The sequence below is a fragment of the Dryobates pubescens genome, chromosome 2 (assembly GCF_014839835.1).
Source record: "Dryobates pubescens isolate bDryPub1 chromosome 2, bDryPub1.pri, whole genome shotgun sequence".
NCBI classification, from domain to species: Eukaryota; Metazoa; Chordata; class Aves; order Piciformes; family Picidae; genus Dryobates; species Dryobates pubescens.
In genome coordinates, this window is record NC_071613.1 from 28,043,090 (window position 1) to 28,055,776 (window position 12,687).

General features: G+C 50.1%; 1 protein-coding gene across 3 annotated transcripts in view; it reads right to left on the minus strand.

Annotated features, from left to right (window-relative positions):
• Positions 1-12,402, minus strand: part of NRP2 (neuropilin 2) — a 90,086-nt gene extending 77,684 nt beyond the window's left edge. For all 3 annotated transcript variants that reach the window (XM_054173342.1, XM_054173334.1, XM_054173350.1), the window contains exons 1-2: positions 12,151-12,402; positions 647-824 (exon numbers count right to left, since the gene is read on the minus strand). In XM_054173342.1, coding sequence (XP_054029317.1) covers positions 647-824; positions 12,151-12,223 — 251 coding nt within the window. In that variant the 5' untranslated portion in view covers positions 12,224-12,402. The remainder of the gene's footprint in view (positions 1-646; positions 825-12,150) is intronic.
• Between the last annotated feature and the right edge of the window lie 285 nt (positions 12,403-12,687).

Below are 12,687 nucleotides of genomic sequence, written 5' to 3' on the forward strand. Positions count from 1 at the left end.
CCTTTTTATGGTGCCCTTTGATGCCATTAATTATTCTTTACAACTTGTTAATTGTTTTTTTCCTGACATCTAGTTTCCAAGTCCCTTCTTAGAAGAGGGGAAAAAAGGAGAAGGAAAAAAAGGGCAAACAACCCCAAACCCTCATTTTATTAAATGTAGCAGAATAAGCACTGCAGAAAGCCAGATCAAATCCAAACAGCTCAGACCTCCAAGACCCAGCCTCACATGGTCCAAGCCTGGTTCTCCATCCCTAGGGCTCTCTATGCCATATTTCTGCTCAGCTGCATGCCAGAAAATTGCTCTGCTGGCATGGTTTAAAAGGACAGTGAGGCCACTTTGACACTGAGGAAAAACAAGTTGCCTTATAACCTTAGGTTGAAAGCCAGTTAACTTTTGCTTTCAGGTGATATCAGGCTGAGCTAAGAACCAGCAGTTCAATGCAGAGTAGGCTAATCCTACATGTCCAAAACAGCATCTTATAACCACCCAGACAGTAGAGGCATACTTGCCCCTGAAAGTTAATGAGATGCAGTGTTACCAGAGGCTCAGGACCATGCTTGTTTTCACATGCAAGGAAGCATGAGGCCCATACCTCTAGGCAAAAGCAGGAAGAGGAAGTGACTGTGTATTAAAGAGGAAGACTTACTTGCAGTCATGCTTTTCTATTTCAAAATGAGGGTTGAAGTTGAGGATGATCTTCTGGTTGGATTCAGGGGCATAGATAACCCACTCACAGTTCTGGTGGGAGGGGTAGTCATTGGGGTATCCTGGGGAGGTGATGTACCCAGCATCCTTGGAGTTCAGGCGGCCACCACACGGCTGAGCTGCAGAGACACACAGAAGGAAACAAGGCATTGAAACAGGTTCTGGGCATTGGCGGTACACAGTCAACCCCTCAGGGACACTTCTAGGGATGGTCTGATAAAGGCCATTCTCCAGGTCACTGACATCCATTTGGTACTCCAATATTTCACATTAATCTCCAGGCAAGGCCAAGTATTCTACACAACAAACCTACTACTTTTCACCTCCGCCTCCTGCCACACTTTCACACCACATTTCACAAAGACTAGAAAAGAGAAATCAATTCCCTCATTGAGGCAATTACAGAGCCATAAAGTAAGAGGCAGACTGATATCAGATCATCTGGAGCCACCTTGTTTCATTCCTTCTTTTGCCTCCTTTACAAGCTGCTCTGTGTCAGTCTCCCACAGCTGCCTTGCAAGAGACCAAAATGTGGACACTAGAAATTTGACACAGATGTAGAAGTGCAGAAAGCTTAGTTGTTCACAAGGATGGAAACTGAGGCGTGGTGAGACTGGTTGCAACCCCAAACCCACCCATGTAGCCAGCGACATTATCAAGGACAGCATCCAGCCCCATGATAGCTCTTTTCCACTTGCTTTACTCTCCCTCCCCAGCCCTGTCTGCCCACATGGCAGAATGGCCTCCTGCCTCCCCAAACCTTTCAAGCCAACCCATCCATTAGAATTGCAAATGCAACTTATCAGCAGTGGTGGTTTCATAGGGCTAGCCCACAAATGGCTGGCAACAGCTGCATAGTGAGTGGAGGAAGTACTCTCAGCTTTGGGTTAGAACAGGCCCTAGAGGGTGATTTCATCTTCAAAAAAACCCCATTTAATCTCATGAACACTGCAAATCAAATTTATTATTGCATTACTTGCTGGAAAGAAAATCTGCATCACGGGGTCAATTGATAATGCACTATAAATCCCAACAAAGTCCCTTTCTTCACAGGGCACTTATTGCACACCTCTTGCTGTCTCCTCTGACATGGGCCCTATCCAAGCACCACAGCCCCATGTTCTGCCTGCCACAGCTGTCCCTGGAGACAGCAATGCCTCTTCACAGCCAGCAAAACAGCCAAACACCAGCAAAACCCAGCAAAATGCTAAGCCCCATGCAGGGCAGGCTGGCAAGCATACAAGGTGACTCCAGTCTCACATTGCAGAAAGGCCTTTCCTTCCCTGACAATAAGCAACAGGGTACATCATGGAATGCAAATCCTCAAGGCTCGTCCCCACTGTAGACCTGTCTCCACAGCCTCCCCACAGCCCTGGAGGGCTCTGGACCTGCAGAAAGGTGTGGGTGGGCTTTCCTGGGGCCCACAGGTACACACCCTGCAATGGGGACTGAGGCACATCCTATGCCCCCAAAGGAGCATGGGACATGCATCACCCTCAATGTAAGAGAGTAACCACATGTCCCACATTCCATCAGCTCTGTGGGATAAGGGTCTTCATGGTGCTCCCCACTGCCCTGGCCATGAGGGCTGTTCCTGTCACTGACACAGCAGCACTCACTGCAAAGCCCCAGGACTGCCTGGGAGAAGCAAAGAAGCACAGACATGTGTGGTCTCAACCCTGTGCTGTGGGTCTGGCTCTGTCCCTCTGCCATGGGATCTGCCAGGCTCCATGGGTGTCCCCTGCTAGGCTGTCAAAAGTCTGCCCTCTCTCAATCGGGATATCCCAGTTTGCCTTCAAACTGCTTCCTTGACAGAGGCAACACAAGCAGTGGGAATGAGGCAGGATTCCTCAGTGGTAATGCTTCCTGGAAAAAAGCACTTTGAATAAACAACCTTCTGCCTGCCGGCTGCCTGCCCACTGCCTGCAGAAAATACACATGCCCCGTGTGAACAAGGACAGCAGGAGGGACCTTCGTGGGGGCAGCAAGGCTTCCTTCGCCACGAAAAAGAACTGTCTCAGTTTCCCCCATATTTTTATGACACTCTAACACATCAATTCTTTAAAATAACTTTCTTCTCACACACCTAAAAGCAGCTCTGCAGCCTTCCCTTTTTTCTTAAAATAATCCTGTAAATATCCTGAAATATGAGGGGAGAAATCACAACACTGACACAGATGAACTGAGAATACCAAAAAACATCTGGTTTTGTTCCACAGGAGAGCCTGTTGAACATACAAACATTTACAAACCCAAGTTCTTGCACAAATCTCCTCTCTCACCAAAGCATATTTGCCCACATACATGTCTATGTGGGCTTGGGGAGAGGGAGAGAGAGAGAGACATTCACATGGAAGGAAGAAATTCGGGGGCTTGTTGACATCAATGTACAAATAGATGTGTAATTCACACTTCACTCATGTATGCGTTTTCACACCTTCTCATAAAAATTCACACCTCGTTTGCACACGTCCACTCGCTCCAGCAAAGAGAAATATTCAAGCTGTAAATTATTTTTCTTGGAAAGGGCAAAGTCTTGAAGCAATGAAAATACAGTCAATTCTTCCACACCTCGTCATCCCCTCCTCATCTCTCCAGCTTTCACACACATGCTACCCGCTAGGCTGATACCACCAACATCACCCACTGCTCAGAAGTTGCTAGCCCCTTGCACGCACTGGATACTCTGAATACTCTGTGAGCTGTTGCATCTCAACCAGTTGGAGGGGAGCTGCAATGTTAACAGAGGTATCAGGCCCCAGTTCTTCCCTGAGAGATGAACTCAGGAGCAGAAACCTAACTTTACCCTGATCTTAAAATTTCTCACTTGCCCTGTGAGGCCACTGCAGGCTACAGGGACTGAAATCCCAGTTTGATCCTCATTTCAGGTCAGCTTGGTGACAAGTTTAACTGCTGGTGCTGGAAGAACAGCTTGAGTGAGAGGGGCTGGAGCCCAACTCTCTGCAGCAAAACAGGACAAATGGGTGAAACCGGTGAGTGGACAGGAGCACCAGCCACATCCCTTGGGTGCTCAAATACCACCAGGAAAATGTCACCATCTTCCTGCACCAGGGAAAGCCTACCTGCCTACTAATGCCTAGGCTGTATGCTTTGGAAGCAAGATGTGCTCCACAGCTATGGGGCTCTGGCACTTTTTTTCAGGCCTGAATTAATAAAATTCAATTCTGAAGTACAAGCCAATCTGCTAGGTGTGTGGGACATCCCATCATATGTTAAGCAAAATACAGATGTTGAAAGCAAACTGCTGGGGCCCCTGCCAACCCACATGGTGGATGAGCCAATGGAGCACTGTGCTGATGGCAAGGCCATGCAAGAGCATCCAGGTTCCTTAGTGAAGGCTATGGAGGTCAGCACTCACTGGTACTGTCAGAGCAGGCTGTGCTCAAGATGGGGAATCCCCTGACCCCCCCCTTTCATTAAGGCCCCCCACATTATCTCAACAACCTGTTCCTTGCAGGGCCACTCTAATAGGGGAGCTACACCAGAGGACAACCACCAAGCCATAACTAATGAAAAGAAAGACCTGGAGAAACTTATGAGGGCAGACTCCTTGCAAATGCCATAGGGTACAGTGGGCAACTCCAAAGTTTCCCACGGAGATGGGCATCAGCAGCTGCACTTCTCAAAGGGCAGACCTCTCTTTCTCTTCTCCCTGACTTGCGGGAGACATCCAGGCTAATGAAGTCTCCCCTTGCCTCCCCCCTGCTGCAAGAAGTAATCATCACTTAGGGCACCCAGAAATGACAGCCAGGCTCCAGAAACCTCCACGCACCCTTGGGGTTTTTCAGCACTGCAGCTCTTCAGCCCATGCCAAAACTTTAGGTCAGGAGCAGAGCATTCTCCTACTTGAATTTCCTGCTGATTAAATCCCTGTAGATTTCCTTCATCCCAGGAGAGCAGGGCTTACTGTTATTGTTGGACCTTCAACACAGAAACTAAAGACAACTCTGCCTGTAACAAAAACAATCATCACAGAGAGGCCCATTTCACAACAAACATACTACAGCCTCTCAGAGCTTGCAGCATCCAGCACAAATCTGTCATGTGTTTTGATCTGCTGGGTTGTTTACTTTGGGGATGTAATTCAGGACTGTGCACAAAATTTAATGCATTCTTGTTGCCTTAGAGGGAAGCAGCAGTCCCAGTGTCTGTGCTGCTGGGAAAGAGCAGCTTTCAACGGCAGCAAGGGAGAGAGATCCCAGGAGCACAACAACAGAGGGATGCACTGCCTAGCCTAGTCACATATTTCTCTCCCTCACATGAGGTCCTCAAAGCCTGGCTCCATGCTGCTATCCAACCACAGCAGAAGATTTCTACATCCCAATATTCAGCACTGGGCAAAGGAGATTGCCCTGCCTACCCTCCAACAGCACAACAAAATACAGGTCTTGGCATGCATGACCTACTGTTCACAGAGCTGCTGGACTTGATGCAGGCCCTTGGGCAGCAAGCCCTGTGTTTCAGTACCATTAGAGCCACACAGAAGCAAAGTTTTCCAAGGTCCATATGCATCAAAACACTTTGCCAAACCCTAGCATGGAAGCAACAAAGAGATCTCTTCCACCAAGGATTCATTAAAATGAATGTTCATCCTGCCTCACTGCCCATGTCCTGGCCCTGGGGGAGAGCCTGGGCATGGCTACTATGGCAGGGGCTCTCACCTCAAACCATACATTTTGTATCAGGCAGGAACACAAACACAAACTCTCAGATTTAAATGATACAGCTTAACCATTGGCCAAGAAGAAAGACAGTGCAGAAGAAGCTAATAAGATTAGATATTTTATCCCCAGTAGCGTAGATCATTTTAGCAGGAGCATGTTTGCTTTGGATTGTGAGATAAAGCTTCAAAGGCTTCCTGAACAAATTACTGGACAAACACACCCAAACAACACAAAGCACTTACACACAGAGCAGTACCTACAGCCATATCTTGGGATTTCACACAACCAGGGAAAGTACCCTGAATATTTCATTGAGAGCCTTTAGCAGTTTATTGAATATTTCCTTTAAAGTAGAGGTGTAGCAAAGCAGACTTTAAAGACTGCTTTTGTGACCTGAACTAGGATTTTGTTTGATTCAAAGCATCTCAAGGCTATCATGGGACAAGCTCATAAAAACACTGTCTGGGTTTAAGCAAGAAAGAAACACACCAATCCATCAGCTGAGGAATGCAGCCATTTGACCACTTCCTAAGGCAACTGGGGAGGGATGCCATATATTCACTTTATAGTGCAGGACAGCAGTGAGAGGAGAACAGCAGAAAGCTCAGGAAATGGAACATTTTAGCTGCAAGCCTTTGCAAAAAGGGATAATTTTAAATTGTTTTTAAACAAGAAGAGAGTATTGGAAAGAGGAAGAGAGAGAGGAGATGTGGAGATTTTTGATAACTTCACATGTTAATCCACAGAAGAATTAAGTGGAAACCCAAACCAGAGGCCTATTCAAGTTTCACCGTGGAAAATGAAAGGGCCAAATCCTTCACGGAAATCCAGATAAATGTGCTTTGAAATCACTGGAGTTCAGCTGATTTCTACCCCTGCATTTCTGGATAGCTGCTTTCCAGGAGCTAGCATCACTTTGCACTGTGTCAGTCAGCAGCAATTTTGACCTTTAAATTATGTCACTTCAGGGTTTTGGTTCCACTCCTCCAACCCTGTATCTTTGGTGATATTTTTATATCCTGGTTTTACATGATGCCACCTTTGCTAACTTTGTTATTTGTCATCTTATATCACAGGCAAATGCTATTCCAATAGGGCAACCAGCTTAACAGCGTTGCTCTTAGAAATATGTGTGCACACAATTCTCCTGACTTGCCTGCAAATACAATTCATAGGTCTGGAATTACAGCCCTGGCCATTCCATTTGAGAGTGTGCAAGCATGTGCGCATGCACACAAGGGAAGAGGATAACTATATACTGAACTTGCAGGAATCATGCCTGCTTCTGCCTCTGTACAAGGCTCCCAACAGTTTAAAGTCTCCTGGAAACACACTGCCAGTTCCCATGAATAGGTAGCAGCTTCAACAGACCTTCAAGCTGCAGATTCAGCAGTTTCTGATGAAGCCTTGAAGGTACCACAGGCAGAGAAATGGAGACTTGAGGAAACTTGAGGGCTCAGAGCAGAGGCAGAAAAATGCAGAGGCTTCCTACATAGCAGCCTGCAATCCTACCTATAGGCTACACTAGAAAAGAATATAAGGATGAAACAATTTGCTGAGCCACCCCATGAATACTATCAAGTAACAGGCTGGTTTGAGGGCCATGGAGGAAAAGAAGAGACATCTCTAATTCCACACATTGAAGAGAACCAGCGATTCACATAGGATTCCGCCCTAAAGAGCTTCAGGCTTGATGAAAGGTGTTCAGTGCCTCTGAAACACTAATTAGCATTGTTATTATGACAAACCCAAGAAGAAAAAGTGCATCTCTTTCTCTCTCACCATCCCCTGCACCCTTCCAACATCCTGGCACCTTTAGAACCCATCTGTCAGGGTCCATTCTGAAACTGAAACCTGGCTCTCCTCACTGGGCAATAGCAGCTTATTTCTGCCTCTTCCCAAAACTGTGATAAAACGGCTGGCAGAGCCTCTCAGAATCCCACAACACCCTCAGCCCTCCCTCCCAGGGGCCCTGTTGGAGCTGCAGAGCATCCAGGCAGCCCACAGTGGTACATGGGATGGGCTGGGAAGCAGTGCCTCTGGGGCCACTTAACAAAGAGGTCTTGCAACAGGTCCCCACCATGCAGGCTGTCGAGCAACAGCAGCTTCAGCCTTCATGACAGGTCACTCAAACCCAGCTGCTGAGCCTCACTACTATCACCGAAGTTATTACACATTCTGGTGAGTGCCTTAAGCACATTGTTTCCTGCTGAGCACATATTCAGCAGGCAGAGGACAGCAGGAGCAAGCCTGGGTGTTCATGAGGGAGAAAGTTGCTGAGGGGCTCTGGTGTGAATGGGAAAGCACAGGTAAGGGCAGGATCCAAAAGCACGTGTATGGCAGGCAGCAAGGCAGTGGGGGGTATGGGGGGCCATGACAGACTGCAGGCCTCTACGCATAAGAGAAGAGATAAGAGATTTGTGTGCTTGCAAAGAGAAAGCTAGGAACAGTGAGATAGAGTGTGAGTATGCGTCTACATGCTTAAGGTGGTGTGGCTTTCCTCCCTCATCTCCCAACAGGCAGCCTCTAAACAACCACGGTCCAAAGAAGCCTTTCAACAAAACATAAGCAGAGTGAAAGGAGAGTGTCCTTTTGGCTTGACAATCCCTCCAAGGAAGATGGTGGAGAAGGGCAGGCATTCAAGCCCCACACAGACAGCACTTCACAGCTAGGGGTGACCCACCAGAACAGCTGGGGCAGATATCTTGCCTCTTTCTCAAACACATTGGGAAAAATCAGGGTAGGTTTCAAAGACTCACAGCCCAGCTCTTCATCTCTGGAGCCCATTTTCTTTGACTCATCAAGTATGAAGAGAGAGGAAAAACCATTCAGGCAGGAAGTTTCTACATCCACCCCATCTATCCCCGCAAATAATACTTTGGGGCTATTCTGCATGCTAACCAACTGCTTGTCCCCCTTCCCCCAATCTGTTTGGAGGAGGCTGCCTCACCACGGCTGCATTTGAAGCCTTGGCCCCCAGTGTTACTCCATGATACACAGGCACCACTTGCATGTAGAAAGGGTTACAGATAGGAGCTGTGGTTTCAAGCATTTGGCCCAGTGCCTGCCAACCTCATGCTGACAAATCTCTTCTCCGTGCCTGCGCTTGTGTCTTTTCACTGTACAGGCATCAAGCCTGGCTCAGGATCCAGCCTTCCGAGACTGCAATTTGGCTCAGGCAGGGGAAGGCTGACCCTTTGATTCCGACTACGATTAAAACCATGCTACTGTAGCACTAAACTGTGTGCAACACTGCTAGCAACAGCCCTGATTTATGTTGTTGCTAGTATTGTGGTTTCCACCAGGGTGTAGACAGGGATTTCGAAAATAGCCCAGCTACCTCTTTGTCTGTGTGTGTATTATAATTAGAAATGTGTCAAAGGGCTGCTACAGAGTGAGAGTAGAGCTGAAAATATTCACACCCTGCTCCTGCCTCCACCTCTGTGTCGACACCATCAGCTCCAGCTTGGGTGTGTACAAGCACATCAGCTCTCCACACTTTCCAGATCAGACAACTGTATACCCGAGATCCCATGGGGATGTGCAGTGGCGGTGACTTCACCGCACAATGGAGAGCAAGTTTAGTAGCTTCCACTTTGCTCCCAGGCTGCTGCAATCTGCCCCTACTATGGTGGCTAAATGCCATCTTTTTCTATTTAGATTTCAGATAGGATCACAGGTCTCAGATACAGACAATTTATTTTCCTAGCACAGCTGGTCTGTCAGAGGTCATATAATTTGGCAGCATTCCCAGTGCTTAAAAATTAATTTTTCCTTATTAATACAACTAAGGGTCCCACAGGATAGGATCCCAGCCTTATTCGAACCTGACAGTTTCCTAAACCCCACGAAGGATGCTTTCTTCTCTCAAGCTACCTATGATACAAGGCCACCGTGTTCTGGAGCCTACTGGCACTGGAGGTTTCTGCTAGGAAATCAACCCATCCATGCCAGAGCAGCATGCTGCTGGGATGGGAAGTATTACCTTCCCCAGCCCAGCAAAGGTTGCTTTCTTATTTTAACCTTCTAAGCCACACACAAGGTACAAACCAGAGTAATACCAGGAAAGGAGTTGGGGACAAGTAGCAGAGCAAGGTGATTGGGTAGTGCCTCTGTAAGAACCTCTGGGACCACTATGTCTGTCACTCTGGATACCACACACCATAATTTTTCTGCAGCAGGAAATTTAGGAAAAGAAAATGCAGCATCCTAACCTGGGTCAGAGCCCCTCACTGAGCTCGTATGGTCATTTTCAGTGATGTTCCTGTCCCACCCCTAGGCAAAAAAAAAAAAGCTTTTGCACCGAGTAAGAGCTGAGTAAACAGCATGACAGGCAAAAGGCACTGCACTGAGTGCTTGCATGAAGGTGTGCGTGTGTGGCTGCGTGCCTGCATGGCAGCAATTTATTTTGGACCCCTTCACTTCCTTGCTGTCCCCCAAGTCATCATTAGCAATGCTATTTTTTATGCAAACTATTTGAAAGGCTTCAAGAGTGAGCTTTGCTCAGAGCTCCATAAACATCATCTGAATGGATCTGAATGGTCACTCAAATCTGTTAGTTTCTTACTTGATTGCTTTTTACAGGAAGATGAAAAACACAGCCATCCAGCTTTCAGATTTATCTTCCAGGGTCTCCCACCCACTCCACTCCCTGGTTACCTCAGGGTTTGCTTGGCTACATATAAATTGGCAGCTGCACTGTTTATCTCTTACTGTAGAAATACTGCACAAGAGCTTTTTCCATGCGGATTATCATATTATTGTCTATTAAAATCATCTCCCCTCTCTACTAACCTCCCTTAGGGAACCTTAAGAGGGACTTTCATAATGGGGGAAGGCTTTCAGATACACCAGACTGAAACATAAATCCATCATGTTTTTCTTACTAGGGTGGATAATTTTCTGGAGCTTCCACAGCCTGATCGAGGTTCTCCCGTTACTCCATACCTTTGCTTGCTGGCCTAGCAATAAAGTAATTTGATTTGGTTTGCAGTCAAATCACGACATCTCGACAAACAGCTGCTGGTGTCAGCCGCAGGGAAACAACTTCCTTGCCGGGTCCAACACCATGTGATGCTCTGCTTTGCCGGGAAAATCCCGCGTTCAAATAAAACATTTCTTGTAGCGACTGAATGGCCTCAGAGATACAGTTGACTCATAAACCCTTTTCCAGCTACAAGTTCTGATTCCGAGCCTACTCAAGGATAGAAGAAGGTGCACACAGGCAAACACACAGGGCTCAGCAGCCAGAGGGAACGCAGCCAGGCTGGGCAGTGCACTCTTGAGGAGTGAGCCTCAGGTTACAGCCCGATCTGCCTCAGCACAATACCCACTCCAGGAGACCAGACACTGCCTCTGCAACAAGGACCATCTGAAAAGACGGTTGTACTCAGCAGGGGCCTCCTAGGACTTTGTCCCCTTTACTCCATCGAGTACCTCTTCGTTTGTTTTCCTATTTAAACAAAAGACGGGATTTTTTCCCCCCCTTTCCCTTACAACCATAAGAAGAGAGGCGATGCCAACCGGCAACCTAATGTACGCTGAGCGTGTTTACCGGGAACGTCTGTGCTTTGCTGTTGCTGCTACAAAAAAAGGGGGACATTATCAGGGGGCAGAGACTCTCCCACTTCCCTTTACAAGGTGGCCATGCCGCTCCAGAGCGGGGGTAAAGCGGGGACGACGCACGCACATCGCGCCTTGCCACCGAACGCTGCCCTGGCCGGACCGCGGCTCAGGACCCTACGCCCCCCACCCGGGTTCCCACAGGCATGTCCGGAGGCCCCGAGTAACGGGAAGAGAAACCCACAGCTCAGCAGCTGCTGGCTTGGTACCACCGTCCTGCCAGGCAGCTCCGGGGCTGCTGACCGCAGAAACAGCTTCAAGAGAGCGGTGGACGGCTGGGCGAGGCATATCCTTTTTCTCCAGTGGACCGTTCCAGGTCAAGACCCTGAAGCCCCCATTAGCCAGACCCAAAGCCAGCGGCCAGAGTGCACAAGGCCGAGCCTCAGCCCGCCCTTACCCCTCTCCTATCCCCAAGCTGCAGCAACGCGAGCGCCGGGGCTTCATCCCAGCACCTCCTGACAGCCCTGCCTAGCTCGTAAGCGAAGCCCAGAAAAGCATACCCGCGCCTCAAAACCTGCCACGCACCCGACACGTCCCGGGACAGCCCGGCGCGTGCAGAGGGACTGCGGGTCACGCCCGCACCGCGGGCAGGCTACCCGGGGGCGCCTCAACGGTCGGGTATCGCCACCACCTTTAAGCCTCGCCGGCTTCCAGCGCTGCTCTGCACGGCTCCCGGCTGCCTGCTCCCTAGCAGATGATTTTAATTTCTCACCTAAAGTTTCCCGAGGTTGCAGCCGGGCACGGGGCCGCAGGAACCCGGACGTGGGTGCCCGGAATGCGGTTAGTCCCTACCGCTTCCCCTCCCTTGCTCGCGTCCCCCCCAAAACCAGCACGCAACTTTCTAATGCGGCTCCGTTTCCTCGCCCCTTCGCTCCAGGCAGTGGAAGCTGCACGGCTACACCCGCCGTGCGCCTTGCCGGCGGGACTGCGCCATCCCTGCCTCGTCACACGCACGAACCCCCCCAAAACCCGTACTGTGAGAGCTGCGATCCTTCGTTTATTCCCTACGCGATGCCCGAGATCGGGCAAAGCTTCTGTGAGTGAGCCTGAGACCGCGCCCTGGCATCCGAAAGTTGGACGAGCTGAGAGGGATCCTACACGCGGCCGGGGGCATCCTCCGACCCGGGGGGAGCCTTACCTGTCTCCGCCGTCCCTCTGGAGCCGGGCAAGCACAGCCCTAAAAATCCCCAGGCGAGAAGAAAGGTATCCATCCTTCGCAAGAAATTAAAAACAAACGACCCACAAACCAAAAAAACAACCAACAACCACCCAACAGCCGAGGCTGCGGGGCCGGGCTTCGCCCCGCGTGGGCGCCCCACTCACAAGCGGCTCCGACGGGGCTCAGCGGGGGGGCGGCGGTGGCCTCCCCCGGGAGCGGACAGCGGGCGGGCGGTGCGCCTCTCCCCTAGGGCGACCCACGGGGCCGGCTCCTCGGCATCCCCCGGGGCGCAACGGCGGCAGAGCGAGCTGGGGCGCCGTCTGCGCCTCCTCTCTCTCCCCGCCGGCGCCTCGCAGCCTTTTCAGGCAGGGCGGCATGTGGCTGTCAGCGCCGAGAGCGGGCCCCGCCCCCCGCGCACCACGCCCGCCGCGCCCCGCCCCGCGCCCCGCCCGCGGCCGCGGGTATGCGCGGAGGTTCCGGCAGCACTGGGGCTCTGGCAGCGGCTCCGGCAGCGCT